Source organism: Megalobrama amblycephala, linkage group LG18 (genome assembly GCF_018812025.1).
Source record: "Megalobrama amblycephala isolate DHTTF-2021 linkage group LG18, ASM1881202v1, whole genome shotgun sequence".
NCBI classification, from domain to species: domain Eukaryota; kingdom Metazoa; phylum Chordata; class Actinopteri; order Cypriniformes; family Xenocyprididae; genus Megalobrama; species Megalobrama amblycephala.
Genome location: NC_063061.1, coordinates 31,678,048 through 31,696,181, shown reverse-complemented (window position 1 = coordinate 31,696,181; position 18,134 = coordinate 31,678,048). Strand labels below are relative to the sequence as shown.

General features: G+C 36.6%; 1 protein-coding gene across 1 annotated transcript; it reads right to left on the bottom strand.

The window, feature by feature from the left end:
* Positions 1-555: 555 nt before the first annotated feature.
* LOC125253233 (glutamate--tRNA ligase-like) lies at positions 556-17,298 on the bottom strand. The gene is made up of 7 exons (XM_048167131.1): positions 16,105-17,298; positions 12,354-12,390; positions 9,533-9,750; positions 7,902-7,989; positions 7,033-7,798; positions 6,429-6,588; positions 556-986 (listed from the first exon to the last, which is right to left on the bottom strand). Coding segments are annotated over exons 2-7 (1,374 nt in total). The 5' UTR covers positions 12,356-12,390; positions 16,105-17,298; the 3' UTR covers positions 556-846.
* Between the last annotated feature and the right edge of the window lie 836 nt (positions 17,299-18,134).

The window sequence follows — 18,134 nt, the reverse complement described above, 5'->3', positions numbered from 1 at the left end:
ATGGGCTCTATGTGGGATTGTCCGTGGGTTCCATAATGGCCCCATGCCAATTGCCCAAATGGATTTCATGCAGGATTGCACTAGCCACGAGGTGGGCCCCAACTGGGCAACTTGTGCAAGATCCATATGGGTCCCAGCTTTAAGTTTTATGTGGGTACTACATGGGCTTGAAATATGGGTTGTAAGTGGGATTGTCCATGGGTTCCATGTTGGCCCTTTGTCAATTTCCCATGTAGATTATATGCAGGATTTCACTGGGTGTTAGGTAGGGCCCAACTATTAAACATATGCAAAACCCATCCTGGTCCCATCTTCAAGGTTTCAGTGGACCATAATGCCCATACCCACCCCTGCTCTGACCAGAATAAGACTTTGAACAATTTAAAATAAGATAAATGCATTCCTCACTAAGACAAACTACCATGTTAACAATGCACAACTTTTATTTATATGTTATTTTCTACCTGAATAGTAATCTGAATAGCAAAACCACACAAATAAAATAGCAAAAAATTACCAGGGCAGAATGCAGTAGAGAACACAGTGAGACTGAAATCCTTTCAATTTCAGTTTTATTTAATGGCAGAAAACTACAACTATAATAAAGTACTTCAATACAAGAACTACAACAGAAGCAGCAACTTAAAATAATGTTATAACTCAACCATAAAGGGATAGTTCACCAAAAATGAAAATTCTGTCATCATTTGCTATCATTTACTTTTGTCATCATTTACTAAACATCTTCATTTCTGTACAGCAGAACAAAGAAATTTATACAGGTTTGGAATAACTTGATGTGGAGTAAATTATGACAGAATCTTCATTTTTGGGTGAACTATCCCTTTAAGCTACAGCCAACTTTTGGTGCATTCTCGCTGCCCTCTGTCCTCCTCTGTCTCTTGCTCCAGTAAACCACTTCGACAGTGCCCTCTCCGCTTCTTGCAAGTTAACCTTGGACGTCAGGGGGTTGTTCTTAAGAGCCTCTGCAAAAACAAATAACAATATACATGCTAATTAATATTACAAATAGGGATGGTCTGGGGTGCGTTTCCTGAACAACGATGTAACTCGCTGCTGAGCTACCATAGTACGATGCATCATTGAACAAATCATCTAGCTAGTCACGACTGTTTCCCGAAACCGTATTGTCACAAACCTGTCGTTCAGCCACGTTGGTAAATGACGTCACAGAGATGGTGAGTTATAACTTCTTTAAATGAATCCGTTTGAGATCGAATTAATGCTAGATTTTCTGCTATAAATAGTGGACATGGCATTAGAGGACTAATTCTCATTTTTCTATTATTTTGCTTTATTTCCAGATTCAATTATATGCTTGTTCTTACGTACTAGAGCACGTACGCACATGCGCACTCTCCAAAAATGGTGCTTTAAATCTCTTGACAAACTAAAATATATAAATGACATTTGTATATATTCTAAATAAAATATATACATTGTATTTAATGACATGCAGCTTGCTTATTTTGCTCAAGATAACAATTTATTAAGTCCACATGTCATAAAAACAAGAAACTATGCTTCTAACCACAGGTCGAGAGCTGTCGTTCCAACCACACAAGTTTGCGATGCAGTTTGCGAATGTTCGTTTGAACGATGGTTTCGGGAAACACCAAATCATTGAACAATGTAAGTAATGATGGAACTTGCGATGTTAGTTGGCCAACGATGCTTTTGGGAAACACACCCCTGATCGGTTGGCTGCAGTTCAGTGTTTGTAGATAATCACATTCAGTATGACTAAATCGTTAGTTACTAGGGGTGTGCAAGACTACCCAGGTGAAAAAAAAGTGCAGTAAAATACACTTTATTTTAGTACACTTCCATAATGTACTTAAAGTGCTTTATTTCCGTACACTTATTTTGTACGTAACCCTAAAAATGGCAAGACCCTAAAGAGACACCAGAAAATTAATATTTTGCTATTTTCCATCTTATTAGGACACCAACTTGATCATTTTTTTCAAAATATTTAATTTAAATTTTAATGTTTGTCTCCCACAGGATACGTTACCAGTTTAGGGGTATAAATTGACTGAAAACCGAATTCTTGTTTGGCAATGCCTTTTCACAACATTTTAAACTATTTCAAAACATTTTATTCTCTAATAACTTATAATAAACATTCTTTGTGACATATTCTGATAAACAATAAGTGATAAACAATATTTATGAATAAGTGATAAACAATATTTCCAATATTGAAAACTCATTTAAGTTAGTGCAACACAGATAAATTTCATACTAGCCCTAAAAAGGGCAAAGAGAAATCAGAAAATTATTTTATTGTTATTTTCTATCTAATTAGGACACAAATAATACATTTTCATGATTTTTTTTTTAAAGAGACTTTTATTTATTTATTTATTTTTTTGTGGATACGCCACCCCTTTGTCGGTATAAATTAAGTGAAAAAATAATGTTTTTTGGCAATGCAAATTTTAAAACACTTATTCTCTCATAACTTAAAGCAAACATTCATAAAATTCTGTTGAACAATAAGTATAATGCCTATTTATTAATATATCTGTTTACTGTATCATATTTAATACTTAAAATTCTAGGGCAAATAAATTATCAATATGAACAAATCTTAGCTGAAAACCCTGTCGTACACAATCTCCTTCATGCCTTCTGTACTCGGATTGATAGTTCAAACTTATAAAGTAAATTTAAAAGAAAAAATTACTGTGCTGAAGCAATTTGGTTATTTATATTCATTCACCATTTTTTAATGTTAAAATTTACTATTTACAATACTAATAAACTACTTTTTTTTTCTTTTTTTTTTTTCTTTTTTACATGTTAATGTAAATGTCAAATATGACAACAGGCTTTTTGGGGCACATTTATATGTCCATCTCTCAATTATCATTGATTTGCAAAAAATTGCATATAATGAGTTATAAAAGCCTGATATATAAATATGATGCTCAACAACAACAACAACAACACCACAAAAAAAACATGCACATATATTTATATACAAGTTTGTATTTCATTTTGAGTATCATATACACACACATCTGGTTCGCTATCTCTGTGGCCACTCTCAATGTAGACATAATGATTTTTATACTGTACAAACTATATATTCTATCCTCTCACACTGGGATAGATAGATATATGCAAATCAATGATAATTGAGAAATGGATAAATAAGTGTTCCCCAAAACCCTGCTGTGTCATATTTGATATTTACATTAACATTAAAACAATGTAAAATTTGTAATGTAAGTTTTACAATGTAATTTTTTATTTTTAACATCTAAAAAAAAAAAACAAGGCATAAAAGTAAAGCCAAGTTGTTTCCTTCCAGAAAATGTTTATCTTACAATTACTTTATTACAAATATTAAAGATTTATGAGTAAAAAAAAGGTTACTTGAAAAAAATTATGAACTACGAATCAAAGGACAGAAGGCATGAAGTAGGCTGATATATTCATAAATAGGATTTATTCTTATTGATCAACAGAATTTTACAAAGACTGTTTGCTTTAAGTTATGAGAGAATAAATGTTTTAAAAATCTGTCTATTATGTTGTAATATGCATTGCCAAACATGCATTCTGTTTTCAGCTGATTTATACCCCTAAACTGGCAATGTATCCTGTGGGATACAAACATTTACAGGCAATTATAAAAAATGTACAAATTAAATTAATAAAATTTCAACATAAACGTAATAAGCTAACACTCAACAACAACTTTTTAAACATGTAAGTCCCTTCCAAATATTGTAAATATGTGAAATATATAAACTTTTATCAGAAGGTTAGTAGATTTCCCACTACAGGGGGTCATGCTGTTTTTAAATGCTGCCTGTGAGCTAAACAAAAAAATTATGAACAAAGTCAATATATCTAAATATTCACAACAAACACCCTTTCAACATGAAACCAAGAAATGAGACCTAAACTTTCCCTGACTCTCACCACAGCCTCTCAAATGTTTGTATCCCACAGGATACGTTGCCAGTTTTAGGGTTAAAGGGTTAGTTCACCCAAAAATGAAAATTTGATGTTTATCTGCTTACCCCCACGGCATCCAAGATGTAGGTGACTTTGTTTCTTCAGTAGAACACAAATGATGATTTTTAACTCCAACCGTTGCCGTCTGTCAGTCAAATAATGGGAGTGGATGGGAACTTGGATCAATAAGAGTCGAAAAACCTTGCATAGACAAATCCAAATTAAACCCTGCGGCTCGTGACGACACATTGATGTCCTAAGACAGTGTGACAACAGTTCGGTTTCTCGCACAAACCAATCGTTTCGTATCTTAGGAAATCAATGTGTTGTAACGAGCCGCAGGGTTTAATTTGGACTTGACTATGCAAGTTTTATTTACTCTCATAGTAGAAGTTCCCATCCACTCCCATTATTTGACTGACAGACGGCAACGGTTGGAGTTAAAAATCATCATTTGTGTTCTACTGAAGAAACAAAGTCACCTACATCTTGGATGCCCTGGGGGTAAGCAGATAAACATCAACTTTTCATTTTTGGGTGAACTATCCCTTTAATATACTATAAGTTTTAGTTAATATTCATGGTGTCTCAAAATAGCACAGTTGAGTACACTTAGATGTTCTTAAGATTATCTTAAGAACTACTAAAGACAAAACTTTAGTATATTATGTACAACATAAGTGCACGAAAATAGAGCACTTTAAGTACATTATGGAAGTGTAATAAAATAAAGTGTATTTTACTGCACTTTTTTTCACTTGGGTATAGAGTTTACTTAATTCATTTGAACACCATGAGTAAGATGCATCATAAGATGCGCAATATATCGGGAGTCATGGAGTGAGTCAGACATGATTTTGACCACTTCATTAACTCCCTCGGGTCGGCGGTCACGTCGGCGTGATCACCGCGTTTTTAATTAAGATATTTTAGTTAAAATCCGATGGCTCCGTGAGGCCTGCATAGCCAGCAATGACATTTCCTCTCTCAAGATCCATTAACGTACTAAAAACATATTTAAATCAGTTCATGTCGTTATATAGTGATGGCCGATTTCAAAACACTGCTTCAGGAAGCATCGGAGCACAAATGAATCAGTGTATCGAATCATGATTCAGATCGCGTGTCAAACTGCCAATGGTTGAAATCACGTGACTTTGGCGCTCCGAACAGCAGATTCGACACACTGATTCATTTATGATCCGAAGCTTCCTGAAGCAGTGTTTTGAAATCAGGCATCACTAAATAAATCGTTATTTTGTTTTTTTGGCGCACAAAAATATTCTCGATTTAGATGGGTTTTTAGCACCTTTATGGATCTTCAGAGAGGAAATGTCATTGCTGGCTATGCAGGCCTCACTGAGCCATCGGATTTCAACAAAAATATCTTAATTTGTGTTCTGAAGATTAACAAAGGTCTTATGGGTGTGAAACGGCATGAGGGTGAGTAATAAATGACAGAATTTTAATTTTTGGGTGAACTAACCCTTTAAGCATTTACCGTATCTGAAAGAAATGTCAACAGCGCATTGATCTGCCCATCTCTTTAAAGGAAGATTACAAACGAAGACTTCACGATGTGAGTACAGGAGTCTTTTACTTCACTGTCTCTTGATAGTATACATTTTTTAATTCACCTAAAACAATATGAAGCGAGTACTATGTTTTGTCTCCCACTTTTGATTCTCACGCCGAAATTTTATTAGATGTATTAGTGGTGTATTAGAGTTCAAAAATGATATAAATACTGTTTGGTTTCTCGCACAAACCGATCATTTCGTATCTTAGGAAATCAATGTGTCGTCACGAGCTGCAGGGTTTAATTTGGACTTGTCTATGCAAGTTTTATTTACTCTTATAGTAGAAGTTCTCATTGACACGCATTATTTGACTGACAGACGGCAACGGTTGGAGTTAAAAATCATCATTTGTGTTCTACTGAAGAAACAAAGTCACCTACATCTTGGATGCGCTGTGGGTAAGCAGATAAACATCAAATTTTCATTTTTGGGTGAACTATCCCTTTAAACAGAGAATTCCTTAAAATAAAATATCTCTCTTTGCATTGAACTTTGAGTGTCGTAACTTTGCAGATGTTGTTTATGATCAAACAGTATTACACACTAAAATTAAAGTGAAATCATAATCAACCACCCCTTTAACGTTAATACTAGGGATGCACTACACTACTTCTACTTACATGATAAGCCATTATTTGAGGTTGATGAATGATAGGCGAATGTTTGGATTTCCTGCCATTAACGATCTGTCCGTCACAGACTGTGTGATTTCACCACTTGCTGTGGAGTTTTTTTTCTGTGACTAACCGACTAATGCCAATTGTGGTCAACAAAGGCTCTTCTCATCGACTACCAGTTAGTTGACTATTAGGGGGTACCCCTACTTAAGTTATACTAAGTTAATTTACTTACCATACACAACGTTGAAAAGACACAAATCTTTAAACTTTTTTTTCCCATGACGGCCAAACAAATTGTACTCCAATGCCAGCTCATTTGACAAGATGTATTTCATCATTCTTCTTGTTGCATCGTCTATACTTGTGCCACCAACATCTGCCACCATGGTAACCTAAGGATGAGAGCCAAAAAGAGAAACAAAGGTTTACATAAACTGCAACAACAATAAGCTACTAAGATTAAACAATTTGATTCCTTGAAGACAGAAGATTCATTGCAATACATATTTTTATATCAACAAATGTAGGGTTGGGTACCTAACCCTGTATTTTTAAGGGCACCGACCGTCAGTACTCCTGTGTACCAATTCACATTAAATCAATCGGTGCCACATTTTGCATACTAAAGCGCAGTGATTGGATTGAATGATCTCTTTCTCATGAATAAATGTTAGACACACATAACAGTGTGCTATGCCCTGGACTGGACGCTACATGACAGACAGGCTGGAGGTTGTAGGGACGGTTTTGGAAGGTAGAGAGAGGATTTATTTTGTCTAGTGACCTTAGACAAGTCCCAGAAGGAGAAAATTGTTAAATTAATAATGTAAACTTACAACAGCGGACATGACACTACGATCCCCCAGCTTCTGATCAAGAGCCTCAAGGTCAGCCTGGGTTTTCAGAGGTAAGACCACTCCTTCAGGAACCTCTAGTACCGATCCGTCTTGCTTTTTCAGCAGGGCATTCAACATCTTACCATGAACACGTTGTGTCTCCTTCACTTCTTCTAAAACTGTTAGAAGTTTAGTGAACATGGCTTCACAAGTGGGGCTGGCAACTCCTTGGGCTGTGGGGCTGGTAACTCCTCGGGCTGTGGGGCTGGTAACTCCTTCGGCTGTGGGGCTGGTAACTCCTCGGGCTGTGGGGCTGGTAACTCCTCGGGCTGTGGGGCTGGTAACTCCTTCGGCTGTGGGGCTGGTAACTCCTCGGGCTGTGGGGCTGGTAACTCCTCGGGCTGTGGGGCTGGTAACTCCTCGGGCTGTGGGGCTGGTAACTCCTTCGGCTATGGGGCTGGTAAATCCTCGGGCTGTGGGGCTGGTAACTCCTCGGGCTGTGGGGCTGGTAACTCCTCGGGCTGTGGGGCTGGTAACTCCTTGGGCTGTGGGGCTGGTAATTGTAGCAGTGGGGCTGGTAACTCCTCGGGCTGTGGGGCTGGTAACTCCTCGGGCTATGGGATTTTGAAAGTAGTTGCTCACTTCCTTCACTGCTGGCCAAAGGTGTTGACTTGGTGGAGTGGGTGGAAGCTCCTCCGAAGAATCTGAATGCTCACTTGATTCCAGTTGGGTGCTCAGTTGACTCTGGAGAAGTTTTGCACTTGGCCTAGAGAAGTTAACACAAACATATAAGGCACACCTTACCTACTGCCTTCATATTATTTCTAGAGGGCATGGAATTTGACCTGCATTGCTCCACAAACACCTACCTTCTTTTTCTTGAGATATTTTCTGTGTCTGTCAAGTCTGATGAATATTCAGCTTGGTGGAGTTTAACCCTGGCTTCAGCATAAGTGGCTGTAAAACACAATGATACACAATAACAGAACTGAGGCAGATTTTGAAATTTGCATAAGCTTTTAGTACCACAAAAGCAACATTTGGTCTAGAACATATGCATGTACCTATAAATCAAGCTTCATATCATATCTGCAAAGTGCTATTGTGGTTGCAGGTTTTATTTCCTACCTAGCAAGAGCACCTCTGATTTGAGGGTGTGATTCTGCTTGGTAGGAGTAAAAACCTGTAGTTATATCAGCCCTTTATGTATTACATAAAATGTATTACAAAGATGTAAAGAAATTAACACAAAAGTAAACAATTTAAGGGTCAAATAACTACTTTAACCCTTGTGCGGTCTTCGTTTGGGAAGTACACTCAGGGTCTCCACACACCCCAGGCAACAAAATGCAATTTTGTAACAAAATACTTGTTTTTTTTAAACAAATGTAATTTTACTCTGTTTATTAATGTTTTTACTACACGTTTGGGCAGTTTTTGGAGGATTTATCATATTTTTTACATTTATATAAATAAATTAAAAAATATTTTTTTTGTACAAAAACAGCTTTTTATGTAAAATTCACTTTATAAAAGACACAAATTTCTAAATTTCATTCATGGGGATAACATGGATAATTTGACATGGTTTAGTGTATGATTTTTGCCCATCTTTTGGAAAATGCAGTTATAAAAGTAAGAAAACTATCATTTTTACCAGTAAATGCTGCAGAGCTCCACTATTTGCTATGTGTTATTTGACTGACTGAAAGACATCTTTTCACAAGAATTTTTCAGTTGGATTCATGTCTAAATATTCTGAAATCACAATTATAACAATAAAAGCTACTTTTTGTCAAAGTTTAGTATTTTTTGTAATGAAAAAAATCAGTTTTTCAATATTGTTACATTATGATGAGACCCCACTTAAAAATTGGACAAAATTCATCCTCAAAATCAACATTTTTGAAAAACTTATTTTTTTCAGTACAAAAAAATGCTAAACTTTGACAAAAAGTAATTTTTATTGTCTTTTATTGTCATAATTTTGATTTCATAATATTTAGATATAAATCCAACTGAAAAAAACTTGTGAAAAGATGTCTTTCCGTCAGTCAAATAGCACATAGCATATAGTGGAGCTCTGCAGCCATCTACTGGTAAAAGTGATATATTTTTTTTACATTTAAAGCTGCATTTTCCAAAAGATGGGCAAAAATCTTACACTAAACCATGTCAAATTATTCATGTTATCCCCATGAATGAAAGTTAGAAATGTGGGTCTTTTATAAAGTGAATTTTACATAATAAGCTGTTTTTGTTCCTTTTTTTTACACTAACATAAAAACAAGATATCACTCCAATTTTTTTTTCTTTGTAGATCTAGAAAGTGTTAACAACTGTAAGTTTCATGTCATTTGGACAAAGAGAACATTTTTTTTTTATTTGAGCAAACGCCGTTTGGGGTCTGTGCAGACCCCAAAGACCCTATAAGTGTTAAGTAAGTAAAGTATATCAGTATTTATTCTATTATATTTATTAAAGGAGGAAAATCAGTTACCTGCATTTCCCATTGCACGCACATTACACACAATCCAGTTGCTGGCTGGTGGAGTGTGCTCCTTCACTGCCTTGGTTACATTGACCAGTGAGGCTGGTGGCCACCAGCATACTTTTCTGTCTGTGCCCTTGAACCACTCTATTGGAATGATGTCCATTTTCTTGCAGCCATCAGGGTCAACTTCATCCACAAATTCCACAACACTGAATGAGGACACCCTGCAAAATTCAATGAGTCATGTGCTGTGTAGCTGAGGCAAAGCCACAAACATATTCTGAAGAGGCAATAAAAGCAGTGGTTTAGTGAAGTCTGTTACTGGAGCACTGGAAAGCTGACCAGACAGTTTCGATACCAAACAAACTCCTAGAGATGTAGAATTGATGGGGTAGTTGAAAAAACATGTCCCTGTCTCAAAAAGTTCATACACCACATGTGTTCCTCCAGTGGAATGCACAATGTTCCGCACAATCCCAACTCTTCCCTCAAGTTCAAAACAATTGGTACCAGCAGAGTTTGAGATTATTGTGTCTTTGTGTTTATACATCTTGTACTGAACATACCGATGCATGGGAAATTCTGTCAGCATTGGTCCAGATTCATGAGGCTGTGTCAGTTTAACATCTTCAGGCATTTCTTCAGACATGTAAGCAAATAACTGCCTTTCATAAACACGCCTGACAATTTGTTGCACAGGATCCTGTGGTCTTCTCACCATTTTCTTCAGCTGTCCCAAATAATTCTCAAATGGAAAACATGAAACTGAATCCAGAGGGCCATACTTTTTAGCATCATCTGCTAAATGTAAAAGACTGTGTGTATTGTTAACCAGAAATTTTGTCCCATATATCTTCTCAAAGTTGGTAACAAAACATCTTAATAATTTTTGAGCATACCCATAGTATTCTCTGCACATAGGAGACAAAAGTATTCTCATAGCAGATGACAAAACAAGAAAGTTTTTGTACTGTTGACGGGGCAATCTTTGAAAAAGCACAATAGGCCCTGTATATAATAAAAACTGCCTGAATTCTGTAGCCTTCCATTGGCTGTACTCAGTCAAAGAGCGTGGCTTTCTGGAGAAGCTCCGAGGTAAGCTTTGTCTACACAGTTTCAAGTGATCGGAGATAGCGGATAGAGCAGAAGATGAAACCCGACATTGCAATGGTCCCTTGAACCACAGAGCAATTAATTTACGGACAATGCCCAAGCAAACTAAATGCATATAGTCCAAAGGAAAACTGGAAACCATGCCAATGCCTAGGTCCTGGAGAGGTGATTTAGAGTGATGGTGCTCTTCATCAGACATTTGATCAAACTGAGTGTCTGTCCTTGGGCTGGAATCCATGTCAGGGAACACAACTTTACCATCAAGATAAACGCCATACTGCGTGCAACGCTCACAAGAACTGTATCCACCATGACCTTTGACACATTTTAAAAAGGCTCTTGCTGGAGTGTCACAGATAAAAGCATCTGGCAATGGCACATTGTAGTGTTTACCATTATAAGTTACACCAACTGTTGTGACAACTTTTAAATCTTCTACAAAATCATGCATGTATTCATTTACTGATTCAGGTTTACAGGGACCTGCATAGAGACCTATTATAAACACATTTGCTTTTGGTAATTCAACTATTTTACCTAATATAGGCCACAACTGCATATTAGAGCTCCTTGAAAGAGGTAATCCATCAACATTCACACGAACAGTCAATGTATCTGTTGTCAGTTCACTCTCGCTTGTAACTTTCAATTGTGAAATTATTGCACTTGTAAGGCCAAAATGGTAGTAGCTACCCTGGCCCATCTCTTTGGCATCACATTCCTTCACTGTACTGAGGAGAGTTCTGGGATCCTTTGGTAAATCCAAACCTAGCTCCAGAAGTATAGTTAATAGTTCTGCAAGTGCAGAGTGAGAAATATTTCGGTTAGCTGCCCATTCAGCAAGTTTTCTTTTAGCATCATAATGGGGTTCCTCTTCAGGACTATCTGAGCAAAAATCATCATCAGGATCACTAGCCATGTACAAGTCTTCAGTATCGACATCAAAATTTACAGCTTCATCAGCATTGTCTTCATCCTCATCTTCTTCATTTTGCACTGCCTGGTCCACAGCCTCATCTGCCTGCTCCATAGCCTCCACTGCAAGACTCAGTAAATGCTGTTGCACTCTGAGTTTGATTCTTCTCCTCCTCGTCCGTGAATTTCCACTTAGATAATCCATTTCACTACAACACACAGAGACCAGGGGCAGAAACAGATATATAGTCTTCTCCAAAATTACTGGAACATTAAAGTCGATTATAGTCACAAATTCGGCCTCTGTGGCTCCCTCCGATCACCACCTGAGGGCATAACTCACTGCCTGGTGCTGATTTTGCGCCCACCTGTTCCCCTTTTGGTGGACTATAAAAGACGCACTCTCACATACACACACTGCAAAGTCTTGTTTTGCCACGGCTGACATTTCTGAGCCTTTTCCCCTGTATGACCTTGGATTGTTTATACTGTTACGACGTCTTGCGTTCTATTTGCTGCCTGCCCCGACCCTGTGCCTGTCCCTTCATTACGTTTCTGCCTTGCCTGTGATACTGCTGTTGCTGGTGATTTACCCTTGCCTGTTGTACTATGATTGTCATCAATAAAGCTGCACATGGATCCCATGGCTTATGACTACTCGTTACATAGACAAGGTGGACAATTTGCAACTTAATTACTAACAAGATGTGATGCAACATGATTTACATCATCTGATTTTAATATCCTTAGCGAAACTTTGTATTTGCATATGGTGAAATAATAAATGTAAATTACTTACATGGTATATAGAAGAATACCTGCCAGCTATTCAGGATCTGAAAAAAAAAATCCAGAGAAGTACATGTAATAATGATCATTGTAGAAAAGGTTTTTAAAGTTAAACTAATGTTTGTTTAGAGGTTAGGGTTGCCACCTTCAGTGGGGCAAAATAAGAGACAGCCATTCATGGCCCTCAAATAATAAATAATAAATAAAAATCATGACAGACTTTAGGGACACATATGCAAATTTTGCCCAATTTTTAACTATAAATTAACTCTTTTTAAAACTATTTTTAATGGCATAATTTGTTTATGACAGGATTATTATGTAGCCTATAATATTAAACATTATTTACAACATTAATAACATTCCAATAATAAAACATTTATAATCTTAATACCTTAATCTAAGGCCACGTTCACGCAGCAGCAGAATACGGTTGTCAGTCCTGTATTTGAGTTCTCAATAAGGTTACGTTCACACACAGTACAGTTATTTACGGGAGTGACAACCGCATTCTATAACCAAACTTACACCCGTAATTTTTCAGGACTCACAACTGCATTCTCGGAACATCCACACTGTGTGAACGGAGTTCATCCATCAAAACTTCATTAACCAACATGGAGGACAAAATCATCGTCGCTGTACATCATACTTTTATAGAAACAGGAATAAAAAGGATCTTGCTTGAAAGAAAGTGAGTGAGGAGGTCGGACAATCTGGCAAGTTGTAAAAAACGCTCTTTACTCAATTTGAGCTATATAAATATTGAGACTACAAGCTAGCTAAAGCCGACCAATTGAGCTTATAGAGCTTGGCAAACTACGTCACTGCCCAGTGCATTCTGGGTAGTCGCCGCCATGTTTTAGGTCACGCTCAGGAGCGTACAATGACAACAAATACAAATCACCAGATGAGAAAACGACTGTATTTACGTTAATTTTTTTTGAGAGCTGCTTGCACTTGCTTAGAATAAATGGACTAATATTTTAATCTCTTGTGTTCATTCGATCGCTCAGTCGTGTGGCCAGGACATGACACGCATAGAAATCACACTGCCGCCTCCTATCGGACCACAAACAGGACCAAAGTGATTTCTCTATTTCAGTTTTTAATAACTAAATGGCACCGATATATCTGCCAGATAAAATAATAAACACAATATAGATTGATCTCAGCCAGCATATCATCATAGCCCTGATTTCTTCATGTTAAAGCATTAAGGGATAACATAAGAGCATGACCCTCTGTAATGCAGCTCTGAAATGAATTATATTGTGGAGTCGCTACACCAAGTAAGTTTTACTGGACCTAAATAGAATAAATACATTATTTCTTACCGAGACAAGCTGAACAATGAATCAGAGGTGTTGCTTTATGAACACGGAGAGTGATCGCAACGACACAATGACACAAATGACAGTTCTAAACGTGTTTTCGTACATTATTAATGGCGTGAGCACTTACATATTCAAGTGGATCAGAAGTTATTAATCTGTAATAAATACAAATGACAAAGCCACATTTTGTTCAAGTTTATTTTCATTGAGTTTCACTTTCACCATTGTGTCGTTTCTAAGCCGGAAGGCAGAAAATGAAGGACATTCTAACGCATAATGTGAAAATGCATAACGTGGCTTAATTTACTAAACAGTGTTATTAACAAACTAAACTTAGTATGCTTTATTAGTTTGGTGTTTACTATGTACAGAAAAGCAGATAAGCCCAGAATATGAACGCAACACATTTAACACATACGCATTTTCCTCCCATAAAGAAAACGCTTATTGGACAGTGACTTAACGTGTAATAAGACGCATTTTGTTCATATTCTGGGCTCATCTGCTTTGCTGTACATAGTTTTTATGGGAGGAAAGCGTTTAACGTGAAATTAAACACGTTGCGTTCAAATTCTGGGCTATTATTATGATGTTTACTTTCAATACGCCACATTAAGAGTTTTAGAATGTCCCGAAAATGGGACAAAATGGCGCTTCATTTCACATCCGTTTTCCACGCTGGTCAGTATATGCAGATAGTTCATAACACAGCCAGCGTTCACCATTCTAATATGTTTTTAACTGTATAATATAAATTTTAACATCTTTCTCCACTATTTCCCAGTCTCTACTGTACTGACGGTGACCTAAAATCCCAGAATGCAATGCGTCGCTGACGTCACGTTCCCAGACTCTATTCGCTGTAATTTACAACTATTTCCCCGCTGACAAGTTGTGTTTATTCAGAGGAAGTATGCAGAAAGAAGTGGAAGAGTCTGGGACACATAAAGGAGCGCGAGAGCCCCTCTCATGACGCGAATTCGCATCTGTTGTGAAGTGAATTTCATGCGCGAATGAAGCAAGTAAACTCAAAATGTTCAAGCGTCCAACTATGCGCGAATAGCGCAATTTATTTGTGCAAGTCACGTCTGGTGTGAACGCACCATTAACACCTTAAGATGACACTCAGCTCATATCTCTGTCGCTGTAAGGTACCGAAAGCGAAACCACACACAAAACACCGTCTCTCTCGCACTGTATGACGTGACAGACAACAGGTTGTCCAGTGCGGTTCCGTTCACACAGCGCGGATATTCCGAGAATGCGGTTGTGAGTCCTGATCATTTATAGGTGTGACGTAAATAACCTTACTGTGTGTGAACGTAACCATATTAAGAACTCAAATACAGGACTGACAATTCTGCTGATGTGTGAACGTGGCCTATATAATGTCTAAAAATATAATAAAGCTGGGACCGAGATGGGTCTTGCACAAGTTGCCCACTTGGGGCCCACCTAGAGGCAGGTGCAATCCTGCATGAAATCCATCTGGGCAATTAACATGGGGCCATTATGGAACCCACGGACAATCCTACATGGGACCCATTTTTCAACCCATTTCATACCCATATGGGCCCCACATACAAATGTTGATAATGTATGGGATATTATATTAACAGGTATTAATATTTGTCCACCGTTTGTGACTATGGTTTTTGACAAACTGTGCAGTTCACCTTAATGGACAGGCGCATTGACAACTTATATTTGGAGAGGCTCCACTTCTATAACGGGCGGACGCGTTTAAAAAAAAGCGCGGGTTTACAATGCATGATCTCCAAACTCTGTTGCTTTGGAAACAAAGACATTAAAATGCAATTACGCGCAAATGGGCTTCTCTACTACTTATTCTTATGTCGATTTCTTTTTATTTGCTATTATTATTGTCCAAACTGCAAAATCCATGCGTTTATTCAGCTATGTGTAGGTCTATGTAAAAGGGATTGATACGGGACGCATATTTTACCTCAATGCGATTCCGTAAATAAAAAATAGAAAAATTTCGGGAAGGGTGTTTGCCTTAGAAGTCGATATCTCAACATGTAAAGTAGAATAAATATCTGTCTAAATAATACAAATAAAGACAAGAAATGTGCGCCAAAAAAGACAAAAGGGCATAGAATTAAATCCTAAAAGGCTTAGAAGATCGAATGATATAAAGTAATATTCTTCTGATAAACAAACGTTTTGTGTTTAAACTTTTAACTATGTGACCTGACTGTTTCTCCGAGCCATGAGATAGCTTCAAATGACGTGTATTTTACATTTCACTAATCGATTAATTTAACCTTAGTTAATTAGCTAATTGACCACTTCCCCCTTACAGCTGAAGAAAGGTATTATGAAATACCTGTATTCTATTCTGTTTTGGATAGTTTAACACACTTTTACATCATCGCATAATATAATTAAAGATGTACTCACCGCAGTTGTCACCGCAGCTCGCTCCAGCACTCCTAGAAAGACCGCCAACTAAGCCATCACAAAATGGCGCAATATGTTTTTTTTTTTTTTTTTTTTTTTTTTTTTGACGCATAATGCTGAACACATTTCTTACTAAATGTACAATATACTGCCTTTGGCAAACAGCAGAAATATATACTTTGTTGTTATTTAATTTTTATTGAATGCTACGTACAGAACACATAAATTGACCTTTTCACAGACTGTGATGACGCGTTTTAACCGTCATCAGCAATGTAAATCCAGCAATGTTTTTTTATATTTTTCTTTTTTTTAAAGGGATGTACATTTATAAAACTATATAACTTTATATTACCTTTGCATAAATAGCAAAAAAAAAAGAAAAAAGACTGCATTAATTTGTCATAAAATTGTGATCTTCATCAAAGAAGATTCTTCATCAAATTTGAGTAATATTGAATCTGTCTTTTGTTTTGTTGTTTTTGCAAGTGAGATGAGTAAATGTCTGCTCAAATTTATTTTAAAATTACAGTAACCATTACACAGCACACAACACCCACTTAGGCTACTCCCGATTCCTATCAACACTGGGAGAGCTGCCTTTCAGTCAATAAATTTGAAAAAGTAACTCATATATTTTGTTGTAAATTTAAAAGTAATGTGTTACTTTACTAGTTAGCTGTTAGCTGCTTTACTAGTTAGCTGCTTGAAAAAAAGTCATCTGATTATGTTACTCAAATTAATGCATTACCCCCAAGCCAACACTGATCTCCCAATCACTGGTCTCAGATAATGAACCATATGTGGTAGGTTTTCATGAAAATATTTTTTCTAAATATTAACATTTATTCACTTCATAACTTAATTTGTGTCAGCTCCATCAGACGCACTAAAAAGCATGCTGATTTCATTTAATCCATCAAACAATGAAAGTCTTCACTCATGTAAGAATGATGTTCAGTAAAGGAGCTATAATGATAAAATAAATTCTATGTTTTTTCCCGTTTTCACACTATGAACAATCCAGTTCCTGTTTTCCTTAATTCCCCTCCATCCTGTTAATATTAAACATATCTAACCAATGTTCTTAGGTAAATAATACATAATATCATGTAGTTCCATTGATGTTTTATGGCAAGCCGTTTTGACTTTTATTCTCAGGAGAATTCTTGATATCAACAATTCAATTTTTGATATCAAGAATTACATTTCCACTAGTAACAATGTTACTTCTTGATATCAACAATTCAATTATTGATATCAACAATTCAGTTGTTGATATCAAGAATTACATTTCCACTAGTAACAATGTTAATTCTTGATATCAACATTTGAATTTCCACTAGTAAAAACTAGAATTCTTGATATCTGTAATTGTATTTTCACAAGTGAAATGTCACCATAGGCTGCCATTCAAATTCAATTGTTGATATCAAGAATTGATTTCTTACTAGTTGAAATTCCAATTTCACATATTAGAAATACAATTCTTACTAGTAAAAATCATATTTTTTGATATCAATAATTACATTGCTACTAGTAAAATGCAAATTTTTGATAACAAGAATTCAATTGTCACTAGTTGAAATGTTAGTTCTTGATATCAACAATTGAATTGTTACTGGTAAATATTTTTGATATCTGAAAATGTATTTCTAATATAATTTCAGATATCTAAAATGGCTTTCTTACTAGTAACAATCACATTCATGATATCAGAAACTAACATTGTCACTAGTGAAAATAACCCTTTGCCCATGTTTGACCCATATGGTTTGGCCAAGAGGGCCCCATATGCATTTCCCCATTCAGATCCCATATAGAGATTACCTATGTGGGTACTACCTTGGGCCCATGTAGACATCCTACATGGGACTTATTGTGTTTGCCCATGTTTGACCCATATCGTTTGGCCATGCGGGCCCAATATGTATTTCCCCATTCAGATCCCATATAGAGATTACCTATGTGGGTACTACCTTGGGCCCATGTAGACAGCCTACATGGGACTTGTTGTGTTTGCCCATGTT